The 25,435-nt window shown below is 41.6% G+C and overlaps 1 protein-coding gene across 1 annotated transcript in view; it reads right to left on the reverse strand.

Annotated features, from left to right (window-relative positions):
• Positions 1-24,020, reverse strand: part of Zswim6 (zinc finger SWIM-type containing 6) — a 175,597-nt gene extending 151,577 nt beyond the window's left edge. Inside the window, exon 1 of the mRNA XM_090331895.1 lies at positions 23,261-24,020. Within this exon, the coding sequence (XP_090188021.1) occupies positions 23,261-24,020 (760 nt within the window). The remainder of the gene's footprint in view (positions 1-23,260) is intronic.
• Between the last annotated feature and the right edge of the window lie 1,415 nt (positions 24,021-25,435).

Below are 25,435 nucleotides of genomic sequence, written 5' to 3' on the forward strand. Positions count from 1 at the left end.
ACACCTGGTTAAGTTGCATCCTGTCTTCCTTTTTGTTCACAATAGTCATCTAGTATGTTGCACTCAAGTGTTCACATATTCACTTTTTTGCTGCTCCTATACTGCCCTCCCAAAACTTTTCTTTTTGTTCCTTCAGTCCTCTCAACAACACTGTAACCAATTCTCAGCATTAAATTCTTCTCAGTTTAAAACACTACTCTCAATTTCCTGATTGCATACTAATGAACAATAACTACTGTTATTGAGATTTGTATAATAAATTTATAAAATAAAAAGTAAAGTACTTTAGATATCTTCCTAGCACCAGAAAGTACTTAGTAAATAGGGTGTTGCTCTACAAGCACTTTAAAAAAAATTCACATATCCAAAATGGAATTCCTTGTTCCTTCTGTAGACAATAATTCTAACAGTGCTCCCATCAATCATTGCTTCACCTATGATATAAAACAGAGATACTTTTCTTCACATCAATAAGCAAAATCTAGAGATTCCCTTTAAACAAGTCCACCTACTTCCCTTTACCAGATATAAACATCCCTCATCTAATCCCTATCAAGGTCTTTCTCTCTCCAGGGATTTCTCTGCTTGCAAGTTCCACTGTATTTTATCTTGACAAAAGGAAGTTTCTTTGTCTTTTCATTTTTTAAGGGCAGTGGTGTCTGATTAGTGCCCAAAGTCATAAGCCCACTCAGTCACATAAAGGTCTTCCTGAGTTAACCCCTGCCAATTTAATAGTTATCAATATACAACTTTCTTGTTCACACCTAGTTTACACACACACACACCCACACACACCAAAAATCTTTGGCATTCCTCATACTCAATTTGCCCTTCGGTGCCTTCATATCTTCATATGAGATCTCTGTAGATGCAATTCCTTCTTTGCTCTATCCTTCTCTCCGGTCTTTGTTAGATCCCTCTACCTCAATCATAACTAACCTTTCCTTTTTCCTAGCATTTCACTAAGAACTACCTTCTTTCAATCTACAGCCATATGTGTTAGAAGTATGTTAAATTAAATGTCTGTTCTCCATACAGCAGAGCTTCTCAGCTGCAAGATATCAGTATCTCAGCTCTTGGAGTTGCCAGTCCTGAGGCCAGCTGTCTTCACCCACCAGCCCACTCACAGCTTATCTACAGTAGAAATCTCCTCGTACCCCAGTGTACTGTGCAAAATATTATCTCCTGTGTGCTATGAAATGAAAGACTACAAAACACTGCTCTTTAGCATCTAGCTCAGCACCTTGTGCACAAAACAATAGCTCTTGTCTTTCATCACAGCTCAAAAAACAAAGAACTATTTTGCCATTTCCAAGTTTTTACTGGCAGCATTCCCTAATGTAAGAACTTACAATGGAGAATATACCAGCAGTTCCACACCTACCTAAATTTTCTTATTTTTATTTTTCACATGTAAATCCAAGAAAGTTAATGATTTAAAGCATAGATCTTTTTGTGCACACATGTGCCTAGATCTTTTTTAGCATCAATGAGTTATATAATGAGTTTCATTTTAACATGTCCATATATACATACAGACAATACTTTTTTAAGTTAAAAAACAATATATAGTTTATTTTCACTCATAAATATTGTATTTTAGACTACATCACACATAATTGTATTCTAAAGACAATCAAATGGAATTCATGGTGCCTCCTCAAAAGGTAAGGCTGTGGTTAGCTTCTTAGGCTTCCATTCTTCTAAGCAGTTGAAAACAATACTATTTTAAATAATATCAGTTTAATGCTGGTGTCTCGGGGGAAGAGGGAAGATTTAACTTAAAAGGATGAGGAAATGTATAAATATTAACATAGACTCTGAAGGGACCTTCAAGACTCTTTCAAGGGCTTTGACATTTTTAAAATTTTTACTTTATTCTGAAACTTTTCAAGTTAATGTAGGTTTGGTGGTATATACGTATAATCCTAGCATTTGGAAGGTGGATTCAGGAATATATTGCTTTCCAGAGTAGCCTAAGATACATAGCAAAAATTTGAGAAAACAAAAAGGGAAAAGGGAAAGGAAAAATAAGGAGGAAAGAAAAAGAAACACATCTACAAACTGCACAGTTACCTATAAGACTTCTTTTTTTTTTAATTTTTTTTAATTTTTTTTTGAAACTTCCCTTCTACCAGCCAATTTAATACTATTCAAACCAAGGAAAGAAAACAAACACTGAAAAATCAAAAAGAGTATATATTCGTTTTAAAGAGGACATACAAAATGATGGACCCTAGATGTAAACAATACGGAAGAAGGGAAAGACAAGGAAAAGCATCAAGAAAATTTATGGCAAATATAGTATGACGCTAAATAAAAGGACCTCCAGGATATAGAAACAAAAGCCATATAAAGAGTGATTGTTGTCCTTAATATACTATGTTATCTCTCATCTCTTTTGCTGTACCTTGGTTATCTCATACTGTTACAGTATTTTACCTTGTTATGATATATTGTATATATGCTTATTTTGTTATTTGAAATCAGATAGGGAAGGGGGTAAAACAAGATGAGGGGCAGGGGTGGGAGGAGGGATTTGGGACCAAGACATGAGAAAGGGTATCAATATTTATGAAATAATGCACCTTCTACCTGGTGAATATTATGTAACCCTTCTATTAATTACAATTGAAAGTATGTGAAAAAAATGTAAAAAAAGAAAATTTATGGCAAGTTACTAAAGAGAAATTGAGGGGTATCTAACAAAACAGGGCACTAACAAAACAGGCCAGCTGGGTAACTAGGAAGAGAAAGGGTAAAATGGGTTCAAGTACAAAGAAACCAGAGTGTCTTTCAAAAGCATAAGGTGCTCTTTTTTTTAAATTCACATGTATTCGACCTTGAAGAGATTTCTTTGGACAGCAGCAAATTTGTGGGGGGTTTTGTTCTTGTTTTTTTTCACAGGGAAGTGGATGAATCTAGAGCGAATCATGTTGAGTGAGACAAGTCAAGACCAAAGGAACAAAAGGCGCATGGTATCCTTAATATGTGGCTATAAGATCTGAACATTTCAAGAGAAGACTCAATATTTGAATACCCAATGCTATGGACATGGTATTGGAAATATAAACAAAACTACATAGACATTAAAACCTATGACTCCATAGACATAATGTTTTATTTCATAAATTAATATGTATCTATGATATACAAACCCTTAGCCTAATTTTGATTATGTTCTAAAAACTAAGTGCCAGTGATTGTATACAGAGATTCCCTTCTTGAACACTTGTTTATTAAACATGTCATTTGAAATATGATGTAAAAATCAACGTTAATAAATTATTTAAGAAAAAAAGGACTAAGGACTTATTAGCCATCATACATTCATCTGTCCTCCTGCTTTTTTTCTCAAACTGAAAAGAACCCAAAACAAATATAACACTTGGAAACTGAAATGAACCCCTTATGTCTCTTCATATCCAAAGAAAATGAAGAAGTAGTAGCAGTAGTTGTTATTGTTTAGCTTTCTCCTAAAGAAGCCAATATGTTTATAAGGAATGAGCTTTAAAACTAAAAGCCAAGTGCTGATGGCTCACACCTGTAATATGAGCGACTCAGAAGGCTGAGATCTGAGGATGGTTGTTTGTTTGAAGCCAACCTAGGCAGAAAAGTCCTTCTGATTTTTATGTCTAATAAACTACCTTAAAAAAAAGCCAGTTGTTTGTAGAATACTAGCCTTAAGTTAAAAGAAAGCTCAGAGACAATGTCCAGGCCCCGAATTAAGTTAAAATAAAGCCACATCAGGGTTCAATCCCTAGGACCATAAGAGGGGAAGGAGGGAACTAGGCTAGTGACAGTGCACTGTGCAAAACTCCCAGTACTAGAGTGAGAAGCAGAGATTCAGTCAAGGTTCAAAGCCAATAAAGGTAAAAAAGTAGCAAGACTCTCCATTCTCAACCAACAAACAAATCAGATGTGGTGACACACATCTGTAATCCTAGCTACACAGGAGACACAGGTCAAGGATGTCTTGTCCCCAAATGCTCTACTAAAGCAAATAGGGCTAGAGCATCTGTGCATGCCAAGACTTGAATTCATGCCCTAACACCACCAACGGAAAAAAGTCTCAAGTAATCTGAAAGGCAACTAAAATAAAAATCAATTGTCTTAGAATCACCACAGGGTGTTTAGATTAATGATGGCAAAATCTATAAACATGTAAGCAAATTATACCTAAATTGTACACATAACAAAACCGTTACTATGAGATCAAAAAGCCTACAGACTACCATTAATTTAAAAATTTACATGAGCCACATACATAATTTTCAATTTTCTAGTAGCCTTATTTTTAAAACAGTAAAAAAGAAACAAATGGAATTACTATTAACAATACATTTCCTTTAACACAAAATATTGTCATTTCAATTGTTCATAATGTTTACATTATTTTTATTTTTACTTTCTTCAATTTCTAATGCATGGGTTAAATGTATTTCTAACACCCAACTCACATCTCAAATGTTCAATAACGACATGTGGCTAGTTACTTTATCAGACGGTAAAACTACTATTAAACAGAACTTGCCAAAACTTGCCAGTCTCTCTTTATTAAATGCGTTCATGTTTAGCATAATGTAACAACTTCTTGTGCTTTTTTTTTTTTTTTGCCAGTCCTGGGCTTGAGCTCAGGGCCTGAGCACTGTCCTTGGACTTTCTCAAGGCTAGAGCTCTACCATTGGAGCCTCAGCACCACTTCTGTTTTTTTTCTATGTATGTAGTACTGAGGAATTGAACCGGGGTCTTCGTGCATGCTAGGCAACCACTCTACCACTAGGCCAAACTCCCAGCTTTTTCATAAATTACTTGTGAATTGTAATTTTAAGAATTTAAAGCTTTAAGTATTTCCAGAAAATTATTAGACACCATTTCTCTCCTGTCACTTAATACTGTAATGTTTTTAAAGAATCCTCTCCAGAGGATCACGTTGTAAACAGCTAAGTAAACTACCATCACTACTATTTTACTTGAAGTCTCAAAGCCAGGCATCATCTCAAATTGCCTTTCTTTTGCCCAAGGGAAAACAGAGAAGGCACCATAGGTCTCTATGGATCTCCAGGCTAAGGAATTCTCATCTCCTGGGCTTGTGAACAGGGAGCTAGGTCCTAACTACAAACCTAACTGATCTCCAAGATCAACTATTTGGTCCTTTAGCAAGAGAAATTGTTGTGATCTTATCACTTCACAGTGGCTGCAGACAAGTTCACAAAGAGGCTACTAGGAGTATGAGCTGAAAAACAAAATAAAGCCAGATGCCAGTGGCTCACATTTGAAATCCTACTTTACTTAGGAGGCTGAGATTTGAGAATTGTAGTAGTTAGAAGCCAGCCTAGGCAGGACAGTCCTTGAGATTCAGTTCTCTAACTACCAAAAACCTGGAAGTGGAACTGTGGCTCAAGTGGTAGAGCATAAAAACTTTGGAAGAGCACCCAGGCCCTGAGTTCAAGCCCTAGGGGAAACATTTTAAAAAAGGAAAGAAAGGGCCAGGAGTTTGGCCTAGTGGTAGAGTGCTTGCCTAGCACGCATGAAGACCCGGGTTCGATTCCTCGGTACCACATACATAGAAAAATGCCGGAAGTGGTGCTGAGGCTCAAGTGATAGAGCTCTAGCCTTGAGAAAGTCCAAGGACAGTGCTCAGGCTCTGAGCTCAAGCCCAGGACTGGCAAAAAAAAAAAAAAAAAAAAAAAAAAAAAAAAAAAGGAAAGAAAGAAATGGAGAAAGGGGGGAGGGGGGAGGGAGGGGAGAGGGGGAGAGGGGGAGAGGGAGAGGCAGAGAGACAGAGGGAGAGAGGGGAAGGAGGGAGGGTGGGAGGTAGGGAAGGAAAAATTAGTCACATTTTTAATGTGATTAAAATACTTCAATTGTGAAAATTTAAAAAAAAACAAAAGAATTAAATACTTCAATTGTGAACTAAAAGAGAAAGGACTTATTAAAGTACCACCTTTAATTGCTCATGAAATGTAAAATGACAAGTTGTATAAAAAATCTCCCAAGGAGACTACAAGATATTTTACCTTCAATACAAGGCTACATAAAAAAAGAATCATCTAAATGATAAGAATGATGCTTTGAGCAATATCCTATTTTTTTTTTTGATGGAACTGAATTTAGTACTTTGTGATTGCTAACAGAGCTCAATCACTTGGGCCACTACATCTAGCCTCACTCTTCCTTTTGGTATTGGTTATTTTCAAGGCAAGATATTGCTTTATGCTTTGGCCAGCCTGAACAGCAATCCTTTTGTCTGTGCTTCCCTCTATCATTGAAAGTAACAGGTACTATCACTGTACACACCACTGTATTTCTCTTATAGCTAGAATAATGGACTCATACCACTACACCCAGTCACTGGTTGAGATGGAATCTCTGTGCTGGCCTTGAACCTTGATCCTTGGATCGCTGAATCCCAAGTAGTTAGGATTACAGCTTGAGCCACCACACCCTAAACTATTCTTAATATCTAAAATCTACAGTACTGTCATGATTCTAAAATCTAGAGATACTATTCTAACTAAAATGTTGCCTCTAGCAAACAATCTGAGTCCTTCTAAAGGAATACATTTTTTTCTTTTTCCTTTATTTATCAGAAAATAAGTTTTCTTTGGCACATAAAACTCTTGCCGTGGGCATAAATAAGTATACTTTTGTGTGTATGTCCAAGCATACTGAGATAATTATATACCTTTGGGACTTAAATATATCTGGTGTCACCACACAACACAGGCATACAGTTACTTCATTTTGAACCATTCACTCCAGAGAGTAATTACTCATCCCATAACCTGGCCATAAAAATGAAAGTTCATTCAATGTTTGAGCAACCATATAACATAGGCAGATTTTTATTTGTTACTTGGGTAAATTAGTCAAGACATTTGGTAAGTTTAAGTGTTAAAATTGTAAAAAAAAAAAAATTTCCTAAGCTTTTAACTTGTGATTGAACTATACAGAAAACTGGAAATGTTACAAACTCAGCTATGGAACAAAAGTTAAACACTTCCATAGTTTACTAATTTGAGGAAGGGGTATACATAGTATATGGAGAGCAAAGAAACGCATCCAAAAGACCTATTTTCCTCTCCTGCAAACAGACATACTTCCTAAAAACAAAGGAAGTAAAAATTTTTTAGTTAAAATTTAAAAAACAGTAAGTCTTGCTCTAGATTCAACAGGTCATTAGGCTATAATTCAGTAGTAATAGAATTACCACAGCATTTCAGCATCTTACTGAAACTCTCCACTGATAAGGTTGAAAATATAGTTTGAAGATCCAGGGCTACCTTCCAGTAATAGAGCACCTTCTGTTACACCAATTTTCTCCTTGAAGTCTTTACTGTACACACTGCCTCCAAGTGTCCACTAGTACCAAGAAACTGACTAAAAAGAAAGTAACTGTTTCAAAACAAACTTTAATGTCATCAAATGTGACTGAATCATTAAGAAACAAGTCCAGCAAAGAAAACAGACATCTTCAACTAAGTACAGTACAACTCCAAGGAGAAAAAAGGTACAGAACATGGGGGGGGAGTCATAAATCTATTATCTGGCATAAGGAAGGCATATTGTAACAAATTAAGTTATAGGACACCCATTCTCTGTGTGGTTCCTTCAACCATGTTTAAGAAGAAAAGTTGTGGCTGGGAGTTTCGCCTAGTGGTAACAGTGCTTTGCCTAGCATGCACGAAGACCTGGGTTTGATTCCTCAGTACCATATACATAGAAAAGCCAGAAATGGTGTTATGACTTAAGTGATAGAGCTCTAGCCTTGAGAAAGTCCAAGGACAGTGCTCAGACCCTGAGTTCAAGCCCCAGGACTGGCAAAAAAAAGAAGAAAAGTTGTCCCTAGCAATATGTGCAAAGAAAAGTATGACAACAAAAAGAACTCACTTAAGAAAAGTTAAGTTTCACTATGATGGTTTTTAATAGAATACTTGATATTTCTAACCTGCATCATTCTGGCCTGCACACCCACATGCTTTTTATGCGTGTGCGTGTGTGTGTGTGTGTGTGTGTGTGTGTGTGTGTGTGTGTGTGTGTACTCTCTCTCCCTGACCCTCATCTCCTCTCTCTTTCCCTCCTCCCTCCCCTCCTTTCCTCCCCCCTCCTCCCCCTCCCCCTCTCCCTCTCCTTCTCTCCCTCTCTCCCTCTCTAGTTATGGGACTTTAATTCAGGGTCTAAGCACTATTCCTGAGCTCCAGACTAACACTCTACCACTTGAGCCACAGCTCTACTTCCAGGGGGGGGGGGGGGTGTGTGTGTGTGTGTGTGTGTGTGTGTGTGTGTGTGTGTGTGTGTGTGTGTGTGTGTGTTTAATTAGACATAAGATTCTCCAGACTTTTGTGCCCAGACTGGCTTTGAACCAAGATCATCAGATCTCAGCCACATGAGTAGCTAGGATTACAGGCCTGAGTCACTGGCTTAGCTTGTCAGCTACTTTTAAATTTGATTAATATGAGGGAGCAACAAGTAAAATTATAAGAAAGACTGAAAAGAAAAAGGAAAGTACAGACAAGAATGCACAGAAAAGTAATAGGAAAACTCATATTCCATACATATCTGAAATGACCTTGAACATGAACTTTGTTCAGTCCAGAACTAAGGAAAAGAGGAAATGAACTGACTTACATTTGCCATAAGACAGATTTCAGCCCCATTCTCTTGAAACTTGTGGTTGTAAACGACTTTTTCCCAGTTTAACATGCCAAGTTGAATTTCTCAGTCCATGTCATTTTAGACCCACAACCCACTGCAATTCACCTTGATAGGGTCCTAGACTATAAATATAAATACCACAGAGCTTCTCAAACAATCTTAAGTCGAACAAGAGAGGTAAATGCAAGTATACGTCTGGAGGATTTGAGAGTAGACTAAAATGACAACAAGCACCAAATAAGGCTCTATTTTTCAAGTTGACATGTTCAAATTGACAACAGGTGAGAGGTAGAGATAGAATATTAGTACCTAATAGAAAGTTCAAAAATTGCTCTCAAAATAAAACACCACTTCATTCATTGATTTAACAAACTTTTATTGAGCTCCAACTATATGCCATGGTTAGAAACACAGTACACATACAAACAACCATACAAATACATAATTTCTGCCCTCCTGGGGCTCACAATCTAACAGGGGAAATCACAACAAAAATAACAAAATAAAACAGCACAGGAAACTGACTTGCTTGCCATATTCGAGGCAATTAAAACGAGAACCAAACATAGAAGAATTCTACACAGAAAAAAGAACATGGGTCAAGGCAGTGCCAGGGCAGCATGGACACAAATGAAGGACAAGGAAGAAATGTACAAGAGGCACATTGATGAGTCAGGGCTACGCATGGTACACCCATGAATGCTGATGCTATAGGCAAAGGGAAACCACTGAAGACTATTAGCTGGAAAAGAATACAGGGTAGATAGTATAGGTCATATCAAACCTTATACTAAATTTTAAATAAATGTAGTTATCAGCTCTAATACTATTTTTAACACATCCAAAATTCTGATAAAACGTATCTTGAATGAAACTTAAATCTGTTCAGTTTTAAATCCACCCATCTTAGAATAAATGTATTTTCTATTATTAAAATGAAATTTTAGAGCTATTTTTCTACATTCATAATTGCATTTGGCACACATAGCATGTAGCTTTTCTATATACATACAGTAGCATTCTTACTGAAAGTTAAAAAAACCAATATAGTCTTCAGGCTTTTGGAATTTCTTGTTACTTATGAAGCATCTTAAACAAAACATTTTTTTGGTAAGAAGAGATCCAATAAAATGAAAACTGTAAAATTCTTCTGACAAAGTTCCATAAGAAGTATCATCTAAACAATGTCTACAAGGACTATAAAACCACACTGCTCATACATTTGAGGGCAGACTATGCTACATAGCAAAAACATGTCTCAAAAAAAAATAAGAAACTAAATGTAAATAAAACATTTGCCTTTTGTAAACTATTGAATCAGCAATTCTTCATTCACCAAGTAACTCAACTTAAGCTTTCTTAATTTCACAAAAGTAAATTCGGCAGAATTTGCCCAATACCAATTGAGGAAATCAATTTTACTCTATTTCCCTATTTTAGCCAATTATTTTATGCTACCTTAGGAAGAGTGTCAGGAAGAGATCAATGTGCCAACTAATATTACCCCAACATTCAACACTCTTCACTGCACTACACTTCATTGAATAAGGAAATAATAATCTACCGCTGTTCAGGATAGTCCATCTATACCACAAATCATCTCTAACAACCTCATTTTATTTTAAGAACCTTTACAAAAAGAACACAGATATTCTTTGGTCACTTTAGATACAAATCCATGTTGTAACATTCTTTTATTCTTTTATTTGAGAACAAGCAAAATATACATTCTATTTAAATGCAGTTCTTAGTTCACATATGTATCCAAAAGAGTAAAATTTGGTTTGCAAGCATAACTATAACATATGCAAAAGCTAGATCCACACACTGGTATTCCTATTAAACCCTACCTGCTCCCTAGATTATTCACAGTAGTGTTTTAGTTCAATGTATTACTACAGTATGGACCAAGTATAAATACACATAAGCAGTAGTAATAAGAATATTGACCACTATAGGAAACATGCCCTTCTTTATGTTCATTACGACCTATAACTACATTAACTCAATTCAGACTTAAACAGCAATGGCAAGTGTCATTATGCCAAGACATAGTAAATAAAATCAGTAAAGTTTTACACCCCTGAGTACATCAAAATTACAGAATTGAGCCAGGTGCCAGTGGCTCACATTTATAATCCCAGTTACTTAGGAGGCTGAGACCTGAGGCCTGAGGTTTGAAGTCAGACCAGGTAGAAAAGTCCATAAGACTCTAACCTATTTTTTAAGCAGTGAAAGTATAAAGGGAAGATGTGGCTCAAGTAGTGGCATATGCAGTCACATACACACAAACTCACACGCATGCACACAGGCACATACATACATACATACATACATACACATACATTCGCACACAACTGACCTGGATAAGTCTGAATGGAAAGTCTGATTTTTAAACCTCTCCTATCTTGAAGAAACTATGTGCTATATGTCCCAAGATTTATTATTATTACAATTAAAAGTTCATTATTCCTCATAAAAATGCACACTGTATTTCAAAAAGGTACAGACCAACAGTACACAGCACAGAATATGTCTGAAACTTGGTTCAGTTTGATAAAAATAATAATTTTTTGACATTTGCCAGCAGTCCCACCAAGTGCTGGCCCTCTGCCATCATGGCATGGTGCCAGCCTGATGTAGGGCCAGACTAAAAATAGCAGCTAAGCAGCAGTTGGAGCACACAGGTCCCTCTGACCTCAGCTTCATTTCCCTAAAAACAAGGGAGATTGGAGTAAGAGAAGACAATGACATGGCATGAAGACCAAAAACACTCTCCATAGGTTACTGTGTACTTCTTTCAATCCTTTCCCTTCTTTTGTACCACACTCTCACACTCCCCATTTCATCCATCTCAAATCCAAGAAAAGAAGAGAGCAACTACTAGTTTACTCTTCAACTGCATCATTGTCTAGAGAAGGCATAAACCACAATCTCTTTAAGACTGGAAAGGCCAGGTGAGCTAAGGTTCATCAAACAAAAAAAATTATACAGTAGATGGACAAGGAGGAAGGGAGGGAGATTCTAAGATGTCATGGGGAAGTAACATTAAAAATCAATCCTAAAGAATAAGTTCACACTTGCCGGGCGCGGTGGCTCAGGCCTATAATCCTAGCTAGGGTGATATCTGAAGATTGCAGTTCAAAACCAGCCTGGCACTAGAGTCCAGGAGACTCTTATCTCCAATTAAACACTAGAAAACCGGAAGTGGCACTGTGGGTCAAGGGGTAGGGCAGTAGCCTTGAGATGAAGAGCTCAAGGACAATGCCTAGGCCTAGAGTCCAAGCCCCATAACCAACCAATATTATATATATATATATATGCAAACATAAGTAAGATACTGTATAATATTTTGATACTTGTATACATCCCATAAAATCTAATCTGGGCTAAAGGTCACACTTAAAATTTGATCATATATAAAAATCAAATAACATTTCCAGTATTTGAACATTAGGTTCATTAGAATCATCTCCATGAGAAGGCAGGGGCTGGAAGTTTGGCCTAGTAGTATAGTGCTTCCCTAGCATGCACTAACACCAGGTTCCATTCCTTGGTACCACATACATAGAAAAAGGCAGAAGTGGTGCTGTGGCCTTGGGAAAGTCCAAGGACAGTGCTCAGGCACTAAATTCAAGGCCTATGACTGGCCAAAAAAAAAAAAAAAAAGTCAGTAGGAACAAGGGTTCAGTATGACCAGACATAGTGTACCCTTCAACGTTGTGCTGGCCTTTACCAAGGAAAGTCAGTGTCTTGGAAGACATCAGGCTCTATCCTTTGTAATGAAATTATATAATAGCTATATATACTCATAAAAATAATAGGTGCTGTCAGCAAACAAATGATAGGTAAAGTTGGGCAAATACAAAGTTCCAAATTATACTCATGTATAAGAATTAAACTCATGTATAAGAATTAAAACTTGATCTTATATATATAAGGCTTCCTATATAATATATTCTTATGCATATTTTCTGTATAATATCTTCTAGTAGTGCGGATCTGACATGACCAATTAACAAAGAAAAATTGCTCTACATAGTTGGGGATCTGGCCCAAGGGATAGAGTGCTTGGCCTACCCATGTAAGGCCCTGGGTTTAATCTTTAGTACATTACTTTAGTCTGGTGTTGTGGTACAAGGGTATTCTCAGCACACAGGTGCCTAAGGCAGGAGGATTATGAGTTGGAGTCAGCCTAGGGTACATAACAAGACCCTGTCTTTAAAAAAAAGATTAAATACATTAAATATACAAACTTAATGCAAAACTAAGCAGTCACTTGAATTTTATGCACATTAATTCATTAAATGAGCTTCTAATTTATCTGGTCAACTTACTGGGTCAGTAAGAGTTTAAATGTACTAAAAGATCCTACTGAGTCCTACCAATTTCTATCAAGACTCAGCAACTGCACAGGAAAAACCTACTAGTAGCAAGAAATTGTATGGTTAATCATAGTATTTTTAAATGGCCTTAAAATGAAGTGATTTCATAACTGCAACACAGATGACTAAATCTAACCTGCAGGTTACTTTTCCTAGGAAACTTTAACTTCTCAGGAAACTGATCCAAATCAATCTTCCTCCAAAGCTAAAACTCATTTAACTAAAAGTTACTTTCCAGATGTAGCTCTGTGGTCTGCAAGAGGCCTTGAGTTTCAATTCTCAGCAATGGGAAGAAAAGACTATTAAACTAAAAGTCTATTCAAGCAAAATCATAAAATATTTAAAATAATAGCTATCTACACAATAAAAGTCCTATCACTTTGAAAGTCATTCTAGAAAGCAGCAAGAAGCTGTAAATTTAAATACAACCTAGAATAGGCGCTCATGATGCATCAAAGCTATGTTGCTTACAGTGTTACGACCCTGTTATCTGTGTTATTTCCAGCCTGTATGGGGGCAGGAAGAGGGGAAGATAGAAGGGAAGGAAGTTATTTGCCCTCTTCTTCTGTGTGTTTGATTCCTCATCAGTAAAAAGAGAATACCAATGCATACCTGTGACTGCTGTAAAAAAAAAAAAAAAAAAATACTCAAGAGAAAGCTATATTTGGTACATAGCTGTTATTACTCTGAATAGTAATAAATATTTATTGTAGTAAAAATCCTACCATAATAATTTTTAGCTGGCTCAGTAAAGGACTTACTCCAAATCATACAGAAAGCCTTTACATATTAAAAAGATGACACTAAAGTTTGGGACCACACCAATTACATGCAATACTATGCAATATATGAGTGTGCCCTGAAGGGCTGAGTATAATACTGGTGATAACAGGAGTTTGCATACTGACAATAACAGTGAGATACACATAAAAGCATATCAAGGGCTGGGAGTTTGGCCTAGTGGTTAAAGTGCTTGCCTAGCATGCTTAAGACCCGGGTTCGATTCCTTGGTACCACACACATAGAAAAAAAAGCCAGAAGTGGTGCTGAACCTCAAGTGGTAGAGCTCTATCCTTGAGAAAGTCCAAGGAACCAAACTTCTTCCTGACATTATTTCTCTTCCACAGAACCATTTATAAACTTTCAGTTTACTTTTATTATGTATGTATCTATGTATACTCATACAGCTGTAATATAGTTTTACAGTCACTACTCATAACTAACTTTTCATAAACTTTTAATCTCATAACATTACATCTCCAAACATCTTTAATAGCAGCATCTATTTCATATTCTAGAACCATTACAGAAATGAAACCATTAAGATTTAGTCTGAAACTAAAATGCTACCTTGAACATTCAATAAAATAGCTTTGCCAACTCTTGTCAATTTATATTCAAGAATATGCTTGCTCTGATTTCTGAGCAAATATTTTCAGTAAACCACAACAAAGACCCTGTTGTGCAAAAGCAATGTTCAGCTTTCCAATTTGCTGTCCCACTCTGGACAATACAGTCAACATGTCAGGCCTCAATTTTAGCATTAGGAAAATGGAAAAAACTGAAATGGATGTTATCTTTTCATATCTAAAACTTTCAAAACTCTCTGTAATTACAGAACAGCAAAATTCTGTTTTATTTGCAAAACCCAGCTTCTGATATGGAACAATACATCTGAACACAGAAGTCACATCGAAATATGCCTGAGATGAGTACACCTACATTTATCAGTCTCTTTTTCTGCTTGCTTGAGAACACCATAAATGTTTATAGCAGTTGACACAAAAGTAGTTATCACTTAAAAGTGCCACAGATGCTATCCAGGTGTCCTGGTACATGATCATAATCCCACCCTTAGGAAAACAAGATATAAGGATCAAAAGTTGGAGGCCACCCAGAAGTACTCATCAAGATTTTGCCTTAAAAACAAAGTGTCCATACAATGTTTCATACCTGTAATCCCACTCATGTAGGAGAAAAAAAGACAGAGGGTCAGACTGAGAAAAAAGTTAGTGAGGATCCCACACCCATCTCAATCAACAATTCAGGCATGGTGGCATACAGCCGTGATCCCAGCTACAAGGAGAGCATAACTAGTAGGACCTCACTCCAAAGACAATGCTTGGAAAAATGACTAAAGGGGCTGGGAATTTGGCCTACTGGTAGAGTGCTTGCCTAACATGCACAAAGACCCAGTTCAATTCGTCGGTATCACATACATAGGAAAAAAGCCAGAAGTGGTGCTGAGGCTCAAGTGGTAGAGCTCTAGCCTTGAGAAAGTCCAAGGACAGTGCTCAGACCCTGAGCTCAAGCCCAAGACTGGCAAAAAAAAAAAAAAATGACTAAAGCAAAAGGGGTTGAGGGATGTGGTCCAAGTGGTAGAGCACCCTCAGAGCAAGTGCATGGCCTGGAGTACAACCAAGGACATAAAATCCACCCATATACAATAATTAACATACCCTTAGCAGGTTTTCTTACTATAAATTGGAAGTTAATGCCTGAAGTGAAAAATTCAAAATGATGAGCAGATTTTGAATTGCATTTTTGCCAAATTTGTTTTAGCTACCTTTTCTAGATTGAAAAAAAAAGGAAGCATTCAATTTTTAAAGAACTGAAAACTATGCACATAGCATATTCTTAGCAGCACACAGGGCACTAAAAACTAAAAAGATACAAGATTTTTTTTTTTTTTTTTGCCAATCCTGGGCTTGGGCTCAGGGCTTGAGCACTGTCCATGGACTTTCTCAAGGCTAACACTCTACCACTTGAGCCTCAGCACCACTTCCGGCTTTTTGCTATGAATGTGGTACCAAGGAATCTAACCCGGGTCTTCGTGCATGTTAAGGCAAGCACTCTACCACTAGGCCAAACTCCCGGCCCCGATACAAGATTTTTTAAACAAATATAACCAACCACTTTATTTTTGAGAATCTGGTTAGAATTAACAAGAATAGCTTTTGATTAAAAATATTAACATTTTCCTCCAAATTACCATTTGATATTGATTGCTCAGGAGATGTAAATGAGAAAACTGATCATATTTTTGAATTAAGAGTAATCCCCAGACATTTATATGTCAAAAGTTAATAAGCCAAGGAAAGTAAATTAGTCTTTTTATTGTGAGAAATAGCCATTTTTTAAGTTATATCACAGTAATTTGAAAGGTGACGAGAAATGGTTTTGCAGGTTTCATGTACTTTATTAGTCTCTTTAAAAAAGTGTTCATAAGTCTGCTATTTCTAAGACAATCACATGTAGCAGTAATCTGTTCTTTTGTAGATATATGTGCTCTTAAATACAACAGTTTAAATCAGTAGCAGTTTGAATTTAATAACTGCTTCTATGAAATTTTCTAACACTAAATGAGCTTAAGTATGCTTCCTAGAGGTACCAAATTCAATTTACTTCACTGGAGAAAATGCACAGTCTTACCACAGAAAGATGAAAGATACATTTACAAATAGTACAAGTTCTAGCTGGGCACTAATGATGTGGCTCATATCTATCATTCTAGCTACTTGGGAAACTGGGACCAGTCTCAGTCTCTGAAATAAATCATCTAAAAGCAGGGTGGGATCTATGGTTCAAGTGGTAGAGCATCAGCCAATTAAGCATGAGGTCTTGCCTCAGTACATCCAGAAAAAGGACAAGTACAGATACAATAAAAAGAAAAGGTGAAGGGGTAGCTTTCTTAAAAGAAAAGGTTCTTTTCTTCCTCTGTCATCCTGTTCAGGGACATGTGAATAGCTAAAATCACACATTCTTAAACACTTAATGTGGTACCAGAATATAAATTCTGACCTGTATATGAATATGACCTGTATATGTATATGACCTGTACCAGAATATAAATTCTGACCTATATAAGAAACATTTAAAGTTAGCAATGTGAAACATTTAAAGTTAGTAATTGATTATCTATTATGAAAAGAAGCCCAGGATAAACATCTTAAAAATCAATAAGGACATGTTTAAGATAATTAGGACTCTAATGGTTTGATTAATTGCAATAATGCTTCTTTTAAAGGACATGTTTCACATGCATCCCAATATTTCTAAAAGGGAAAAGACATCAGTCTCACATGTGCAAAAGAGTCAAATTCAATACAAAAAGAAAAAAAATAACAGGATGGCCCTTTCAGTCCAAAGGCACGTACACTTTTTACACACTGTATAGAAAGAACAAGACTGGGGTTGGAAACCATGTGTGCTTCAGTCGTACAGCATTTACTTATCACACATGAATTCATGAGTTCAATACTCATTATTACAAAATTAACTAATTCATTAAATTAGAAGACCAAGTAAAAATACTACTTAATACAAACCTGCAATTCTATTCCCCATTACTGGGGAATATTCTGTTTACTGGACAGTTTAGATTTCCTCACTGGACCAATACCAACCATTAGAGAATAGAGTATCATGGCTAATGCCATATAAACTTCACCTAAAACTGAACATTTAACAACACTTCATAACAATGATGTATCCAGTACTGACTGCTTTCAAGAAATCAATTGTAAACAAATATCTTGACTCACAAAAAATACTTATTCGAATGGGTTCAAAATTGCTTTTCTGTACTTTACTCTTTTATTACACAAAAGACAGAAAAAGAGCCTGGAACATAACTAAGTGGTTGAGCACTTGCCTCATTTGTGTGAGACCCTGTGTTATACACACACACAACACACACACACACACACACACACACACACACACACACACACAGCATGGCGTGGCATGGCAGAAAAATGAAGGATCCTATACAAGATTATTCTGTATTTTTAACCTTGAAAAAGCACCCAGAATTACGCTTTTTTTGTTCTGTTTTTGTTCCAATATTGGGGCTTGACCACAAAGCCTGCACCCTGTCCTTGAGCTTCTTTTTGCTCAAGCTAGTGTTCAGTCACTTTGAACCACAGCTCCATTTCCAACTTTTAGGGTGGTTAATTTGAGACCTGAGTTTCATGGACTTTCCTTCCCCAGCTGGCTTCTAACAACGATCAATTACAGGCATGAGCCACCAGCACCCATTATACTTTTATATAATTGTTGGTCTGTAATAAAAATCAAAATACTCAAAGTTCAATAAACTATATCTGACTGTAATCTTTATTCATTTTAATTCTAATGATGATTCCCTTTTACTGTCTTGTCGCCTTAGAAGAATACAAATTTTTAAGTTCTGAAAAAAACCATAAGAATATGTGGACCAAAGTCTCGATAGATTTCTGGGCATTACTTCTCTCAAAACTAACAAAATACAGGAAATCATATTTAAACTTATTTCCTGGGGTTGGGGATTTAGCTCAGTGGAAGAGCACCTGCCTTAAAAGTCCAAGTTTTTAATTTGGTCCTCAGGTCTAGGAGAAGGGGACAGGGAGGGAGCCACTAATCTCCTTCCTTCTACAAGACTGTATAGTCTTATTTCTAAAAATGACTGTTTTCATCAAAATAAGGAAGCCGTGTTTTATAACCAAAAAGTATTCCAGATCTTTACAAAGCATGTATATGCATGTGTATATGGATGCACTCACCTCAAAACACCAATAATAACCAAGGATAATTTTAAGTTCCTTACCAAAAGTAGGCATATGTAAAAATCCCCTCACAAGCCTCACCTATGCACACTTCTCCAAAGACACCACTATTCAATGCTAGCTTAGCTCTCAAGATGTGCACATACATAGCCTGCATTTACGAAGTCTTTTTGTTTTAAACACAAATCACAGTGTACTACACAAAGATGTGGGTTTTTTATCTGCTTTAAAATGAATAGACTTAAAATACATATATCTAGAGCTGGGATGTAGTCCAGTGGCAAAGCACTTGCCTAGCAAGTGCAACGTTCTGAGTTCAATCTCCAGTACCAAAAAAGAAAAGACAAATATGTATATATGTATGTGTGTGTGTGTGTGTGTGTGTGTGTGTGTGTGTGTGTGTGTGTACCTTAACTAGTTATTTCCCTTCTGATAGACCTTAAGGCTGATTCTAGTGTTTCAATACTAAAATGAGCATTCCTAGAAATAACACAAGAAGATTTTACAAAGCAGCAAAGTAGGCAGTGTCCTCTTCTATCTCACCAACCAATTCAGGGCATTTTTATGACTTAGTTATCTTTTTGCCAAGGTGGTAGATGAAAACAGCATCTCAGTTGTATTTGTCTCACATTTCTTTTGTAAAAAAGAAGATCAATATTTTTTCAACTATTTGCATTACTTTCTCTTTCCTACTAGGTTATGGGTCTTTTTTATTTTTTATTTTTTGAAGAGAACTTTTGACAGGGCCACCTTCAGGTCTTCTTGTCCTAATCCATTTTCAGATAGGCCATTTGCAGACCATGAACCTACCTACACCTACCTCTGTATCCCACATACCTAGAATTACAAATGTACACTACCATGTTGGTTTGTTACTAAAGATAAGATCTTGCAAACCTTTTGCCTGTGCTAATCTTAAACTATAATCCTCCCATCTTTGATTCCCAAGTAGCTGGGGTTATAGGCATGAATCAAAGTGTGCTGTTGCTACTGCTTTTTAAGGCTTAAAAATTTGGGGTCTGGGGCTAGGAGTTTGGCCTAGTGGTAGAGTGCTTGCTTAGCATGCATGAAAACCTGGGTTCCTTTCCTTGATACCACATACATAGAAAAAAGCCTGAAGTGATGCTGAGGCTCAAGTGGAAGAGCTCTAGCCTTGAGAAAGCCCAAGGACAGTGCTCAGGCCCTGAGCTCAAGCCACAGGACTGGCAAAAAAAAATGTGTTCTGTTGTTGCTGTTGCTTGGATTGAGGATTACTTTTTTGCCATACTTTGGTCAACTATGCTATAAAGACTTGTCCTGATTAGCTGCCTCAGTATTTAGTTAATCTTTGCGTTTACAACCTACAGAAATTTTTTTATCCAATATATACCTGTCTTTTCCTCCATAATTTAAGGTCATAGAAGGCACACACTTTGGTGGAAATTATTCAAATAGTAATTTCTAAATTATTAAACAATGTGAATAATACATTCAAGCATCATTAGGGATGGTTCTCTTTAGATATTACTTTTCAATTACATTTCTACAAAGCTTTCCATAGCCCACTGTTAAACAGCTTGGCATCAACCAAAAATTGTTCATAACTATTATATAAAAAGTGCTGCTGGCTCACACATGTAATCCTAGCTACTCAGGAGGCTGGGATCTAAGGTTTGTGATTAGAAGCTAACAAGACAAGAAAGTCCTTGAGACTCAGACCTCAAATTTGCCACCCAAAAAGTCAGAATTGGAGCAGTGATTCAAACTAGCTTGAACACAAAAGCTCAGGAGAGTAGCCAGGCCATGAGTTCAAGCCCAGGAGTGGTACACAGCACAGGTTTATTACTTTTAAATGTAAGTAGGCTGGCTCTCATCTCTTCAATCCTTAGATAATCTTCAGCAGCATTAATGTAGAATACAGAATTAGTTTTCACCATTATATTTATATTTTAGCCATCTCTATGGAAGCTAAAACTTTCCATGTAATCAAATTTGTAATTTTTAACTAACAGAAAATTGTTTCTGGTGCTATCAACAAAGTATTTTGTTCTTTTTCATCTCCAGTTCTGAAACTAACAACAACAACAAAAAAGAACCCTACCTTGTATATTATTCAAACCACTTATGGCTAAATTAGGTGCTTAATCTAGTCACTCTCCATTACTCTATGGGGTGGGGGGGGAAATCTGGTCGTAAGTTTTCTTTCTCACAGTGCCAGCTGCCAGGCATTTAACAGTCAGCATCTCTAAGCTGACTGGCATACACAAGTTGGAACTTAAGGAAATTGGCAGAATTCAAAGGAGAAAAAAGAATCTTTTCCACCATTTGTACAGCACTTGTTTAGCACGTATGTAAGTGTTTCCACAGCGGTGGTCAATTCTTCAAACTACACTAGCAACATCATACTACACTTCACACCAACCACTGCCAACTCCATTCAGTGGCCTTTTTCTCCTTTAGGGACCAAAGAAAAAGTTACTATTTTCTTTTACAAGGACTCATCCAGGCCTCTTCCACTGATGAAAGCAGGCAAAGCCCACGCTGTGTGTCTGTCTCCTAGAGAAGATTGCATCTTTTATTTATCACCCCTTGGCTTTATTTTCACAGTGAATTCCTGGCTTAAATGCAATCAGCCAAGAAACCCTCCCTATGTGCTCTCCTGTCATTCCTCATTGCTTGCAAGCAGAGTCAAGCACAGAGGGGAGAAAGGAAAAAGAAAGGGGGGGGGGAGCTCAACATTGCCAGCCAAACCATAAAAATCCTCGAAGACTCTAGTGTGTTATACTGAGAAACCATAGATATGTTTCAAACGGGGGAAAAGGGGGGGCAGAAAAGATATGGCTAGGGAGCCTGTTAATTAGATGTTTAAAAGGGGAAGGAAGGGGGAGGGGAGAAGGATGGATAGCTTCAGAAGCCTGCCCCTCTCCAGACAGAAGGAAAGGGTGCTGAGCACAGAAAAGGCAACACTGAGGGCTGCCTTTGGAAATAAATGACCATGCAGAAAATCACGTTTGCAGATTGCATTAGAATTCAAATTAACCAGACAGGATTAAAACAAATCTTAATTCTCTCTTGGGGCCACTATCCAGACCCCCTTCCCACTCCCAGAGAAAGATAAAAGAAAGTGACTAACAGGAAGAGGAAAGGCTAAGTTAAAAAAATCAAAGAGATTGAGATGCTTCCAAATCTAACCCCATTCATTCGGAACGGTATTCACCACTGCAATTTCAACTAGATTTAACATGGGAGGGGATTGGAAAATATGCTATTTTGCAATCGGGAAAAAAAAATACAGGAAGAAGAGTTTTACTATAACATTGTCCACTGTAGTCCAGTTCAAACATTTCCATCGCTAACGGCTGATAAAGATATGTGGAAAGAGAGGAAAAGAAATTAAAAAAAAAAAACATTTTGGATTTTGGGGATGGATGGGAAGGGCTGGGGCCGCTTTTAAACTGGGTTTTTGAGAAAACTCTGAAGATCTGTCAGAAAAAGGAGCACTGTGCAGCTTTAAATCACAAGTCCTTCTCTCGCCTTTGTCAAATATCTTCTACTTTACAAGCCCTGAAAAAAAATAAAGAGACTCTTTTGTGTGGTTTCCTCTTTTCGGAGGGTGACAGAAAATTGAAAGGGGCACAAATAAACCTGAAAAAGAAGAACAAAGTGCCGGGTCGCGCCGGGCAGCGGTGCCCAGGCTGTCAGTCTGCGCTCCCGCAGCCCGGCCGCAAGCCGCCCGGCCGTCCATAGGTGCAACTCGGGTTCTCCGGGAGCCCCGCGACCTGACCCGGGCGGGCGCAGACCCAGCTCGGCGGCGGGGGGCGGGGGCTGCGCCGGGAGCCGGCGCACTGAAAAGGGAAGCGCGAGCGGCTCCTCACGCCTCGCGCCCTTTCATTCCGGGGCGTCCTGGGGCGAGAGGTCCCCCGCCGGCTCCCTCCCGCCGGCGCCTCGTTCCGGCGGGGCGAGGGGCACCGGGGGCGGGGCGGAGGGGGGGTGGTGACAGGACCGACGCCCGGCAGCCGGCGGGGATCGCCGGACGTGATTCCGAGGAGACCCCCGGAGCGCCGCGGCCACCCGCCCGTCGGAGCCCACAGCGGAGCGACCGCGGAGCCGGGGTTCAACGAACCGCCCACCCCCCTCCCCAGCCTCCGACCGCGGGGGTCGGGAGGGAGAAAGGAGAGAGAAGAAAGAGGCCGGGCGACAGACAGGGGGAAGAGGAGGGAGCGAGCCGAGCGGCCCGGCCCGACTCGCCCCGGCCGGCATTGTCTGCGCGGCCCGCGCCCCCTCCCCCGCCCCGCACAGCCCCACCACACACTCGAGTAGGAGCCCCGCCGTCCGCCCGCTCCTTTGTCCACACCCGCCCCCCTGCACGGGCGAGCAGCCCCGCCGGACGAGCGCCCGGAGGAGAGCGGCGACCGAGGAGCGGGCTGGGGACGCCGTACCCACCCGCGGACCCCGCCGAGGGGCGCGTCCTGCTGATTCATTTCCCACTCGCGCCGGCCGGCCCGTCCGGGGAGACAGGGGGCGGGGACGGCTGTGAGGAAATGGTTCGCAGCGCTCCGAGGACCGTCCGGGCCGCAGAGGGCACCGGGCTGGGGGTGCGGACACGCGCCCGCCGGGCGGTGGAGGCGGGCTGTCCTCCCCCCCCCCCCCACTGACGGACGGACGGACGGCCCGAACGGCCCCGTGACTCACCGACTTGCAGGACGTTGTCGACGCAGCCGCTCTCCAGCAGCGCGATGCCCCGGCGGAAGGGCAGCCGCGTCTCGTCGCCGCTGTCCGCCGCCCCGGCGGCTCCCACAGACGGGGCCCCGGCCCCCGCGGCGGCGGCGGCGGCGGCAGCGGCGGCGGCAGCGGCCGAGGTGGCGGCCGGGGAGGACGAGGAGCCGCCGCCGCCCGCGCCACCCGCGCCGCCGCCCGCGCCGCCGGGGCCGCCGCTGTCGTCGCCGGGGCCGCCCGAGGCTCCGCTGCCGGTGTTGAAGGACGAGTACATGCATATCTCCCGCTCGCTGCGGGGAAAGGACCAGTAGACGATACGGCGCTGCACCGGCTCCGGGATGCGCTCGAAGCGCTCTTCCACGCGCTGGAATGGCCACTTCTCGGCCACCCGGCGCGCCGCGATGTCCAGCAGCGACTCGGGGCTCTGGGTCTTGCCCGGCGGCAGCAACCCCAGTGCCGCGCCGCCCCCGCACGCCACCGCTGCCGTGCCGCATGCCCGTGGGCCGGGCCGGCAGGCAGAGCTGTAGCCGCCACCCGCGCCGCCGCCGCCGCTGCTGCCCCCGCCGCCGCTGCCGCCGCTGCCCGGCCGGCAGCAGAGCCGTTTCGCGGGAGGAGGCTGCTGTCCGCGCTCCGCCATGACCGCGCCGCTTCTAACCCGACAGCGGAAGTGCCGGGACCCTATAAACGGCACAAGGAAGCGCGACACGCACACGCCGTGGCGACGCCACGCTGCCATCTAGGGCCCGCCGCTCCTTGTACGGGCACGGGAGGCGTGGCCTCTGCCTTGACGACGGAGCCGAGGCGGGGTTCCGATAGGGAGAACCCAGGCCCGGGGGCGGGGCCTATGCAAATCGCTGGGCTGAAACATAAATAGAGCGCTTCACGGACACGGGGGTGGAAGGGGCTGCGGGGTTGGGTGCCGGGTGGGCAGTGAGAATGTCTGGCTGCCATGACGAGGGGGGGGCCGGGGGCGGGGCCCGGGCGGGGTTCCCGCGGGAGGGACGGGCCACGGGGGGGCTGGCCGGAGGTAGTTGGGTCTCTGCGCTCCCTGCCCGCTCCACTCACCCGTTGGTTTCCCTGCCTCCCTTTGATGTCGGACAAGTGAGGACGCGCCTCGTGGGTAGCGGCCGGGAAGGCAGGGGACCCGGGAAAGAGGGTGCCCAGGGAGGAAGGCGGGGCCGCGGCCCGACGCCCCGCCCCCCGCCAGCCGGCCCGCCCGGGGAAAAGCCTCTGGGCGGAGGAGGCGCTTTCAAAACAAAGAAATGCGGCACGGAGCCCAGGGGACGCTGGTGGAGAGGAAGGCGGAGGAGGCGCGGTCGCGGCCGCCCGGCTGTCCGCTTTCCTTCCAGCCAGTGCGGGGGGGAACTTCCCCCACCTTCGGCCGAGGCTGCGGCGCCGGCAAAGGGGAGGAGGGCTGCACTCGGCGGCTGTTTTCCACTTCACTTTTGCCAACCGGGGTGGGAAAGCGCGGAAGCGTGCGTCCCGCTGCTCCCCTCGTAGCTGCGGCTACACCCCGGGCCTCGACCCCTCGATCGCACTGTCTCAGCGATCGGGCTGAAACATGCCCGGAGCGCTCGGAACCTGCCCCGCAGCCCGGCCACGCGCGTCCCCGGAGCCGCCTGCGGCCGCCCCACCCTCGTACTCCCTCTGCGCCTGGGGCCAGGAAGCCGACCCGCCCGGGTGGAGCCTCGGGAAATCGAGCCGCGACCCCCGGTGCACAGCCAGAGTCCGGCCGCTGGCGGCGGAGCGCGCTCCCCACCCCCGCTTCCTCTCCGGGTAGTGGGGTTAGCAAACACACCTTTGTGAGTACAACGCCGAGGGGCGGTCGCGAGCCCCTTGGGCGCGCGCGAGCTCGGCTCAGCCGGCCCGCGGCGGACGGCAGCCGCCAGCGCGCTCCGTGCGCACTAGGATCCGCAGCCTAGATCCGACCGGCTGCCCGACGCTCGAACGTGCGCCGCCGCGTTTTCCCCACCGTCCTGGCGGCGACTCATCCCGGAGCTGGGCAGCCGCGAGAGCGTCCGGCGGCCGGTACCAGGGCGCCGGAGGAGGCGGAGATGCCTATCCGGGTTTGAACGAAACCCCTGCGGACATTGTTCTCCTTCGCACTCGGCGGAGCTCGGCCAGATCCGCTCCAAGCCGCCGACTTAATTA

The sequence above is a fragment of the Megascapheus bottae genome, chromosome 4, assembly GCF_031878675.1.
Source record: "Megascapheus bottae isolate mThoBot1 chromosome 4, mThoBot2.hap1, whole genome shotgun sequence".
Taxonomy (NCBI): Eukaryota; Metazoa; Chordata; class Mammalia; order Rodentia; family Geomyidae; genus Megascapheus; species Megascapheus bottae.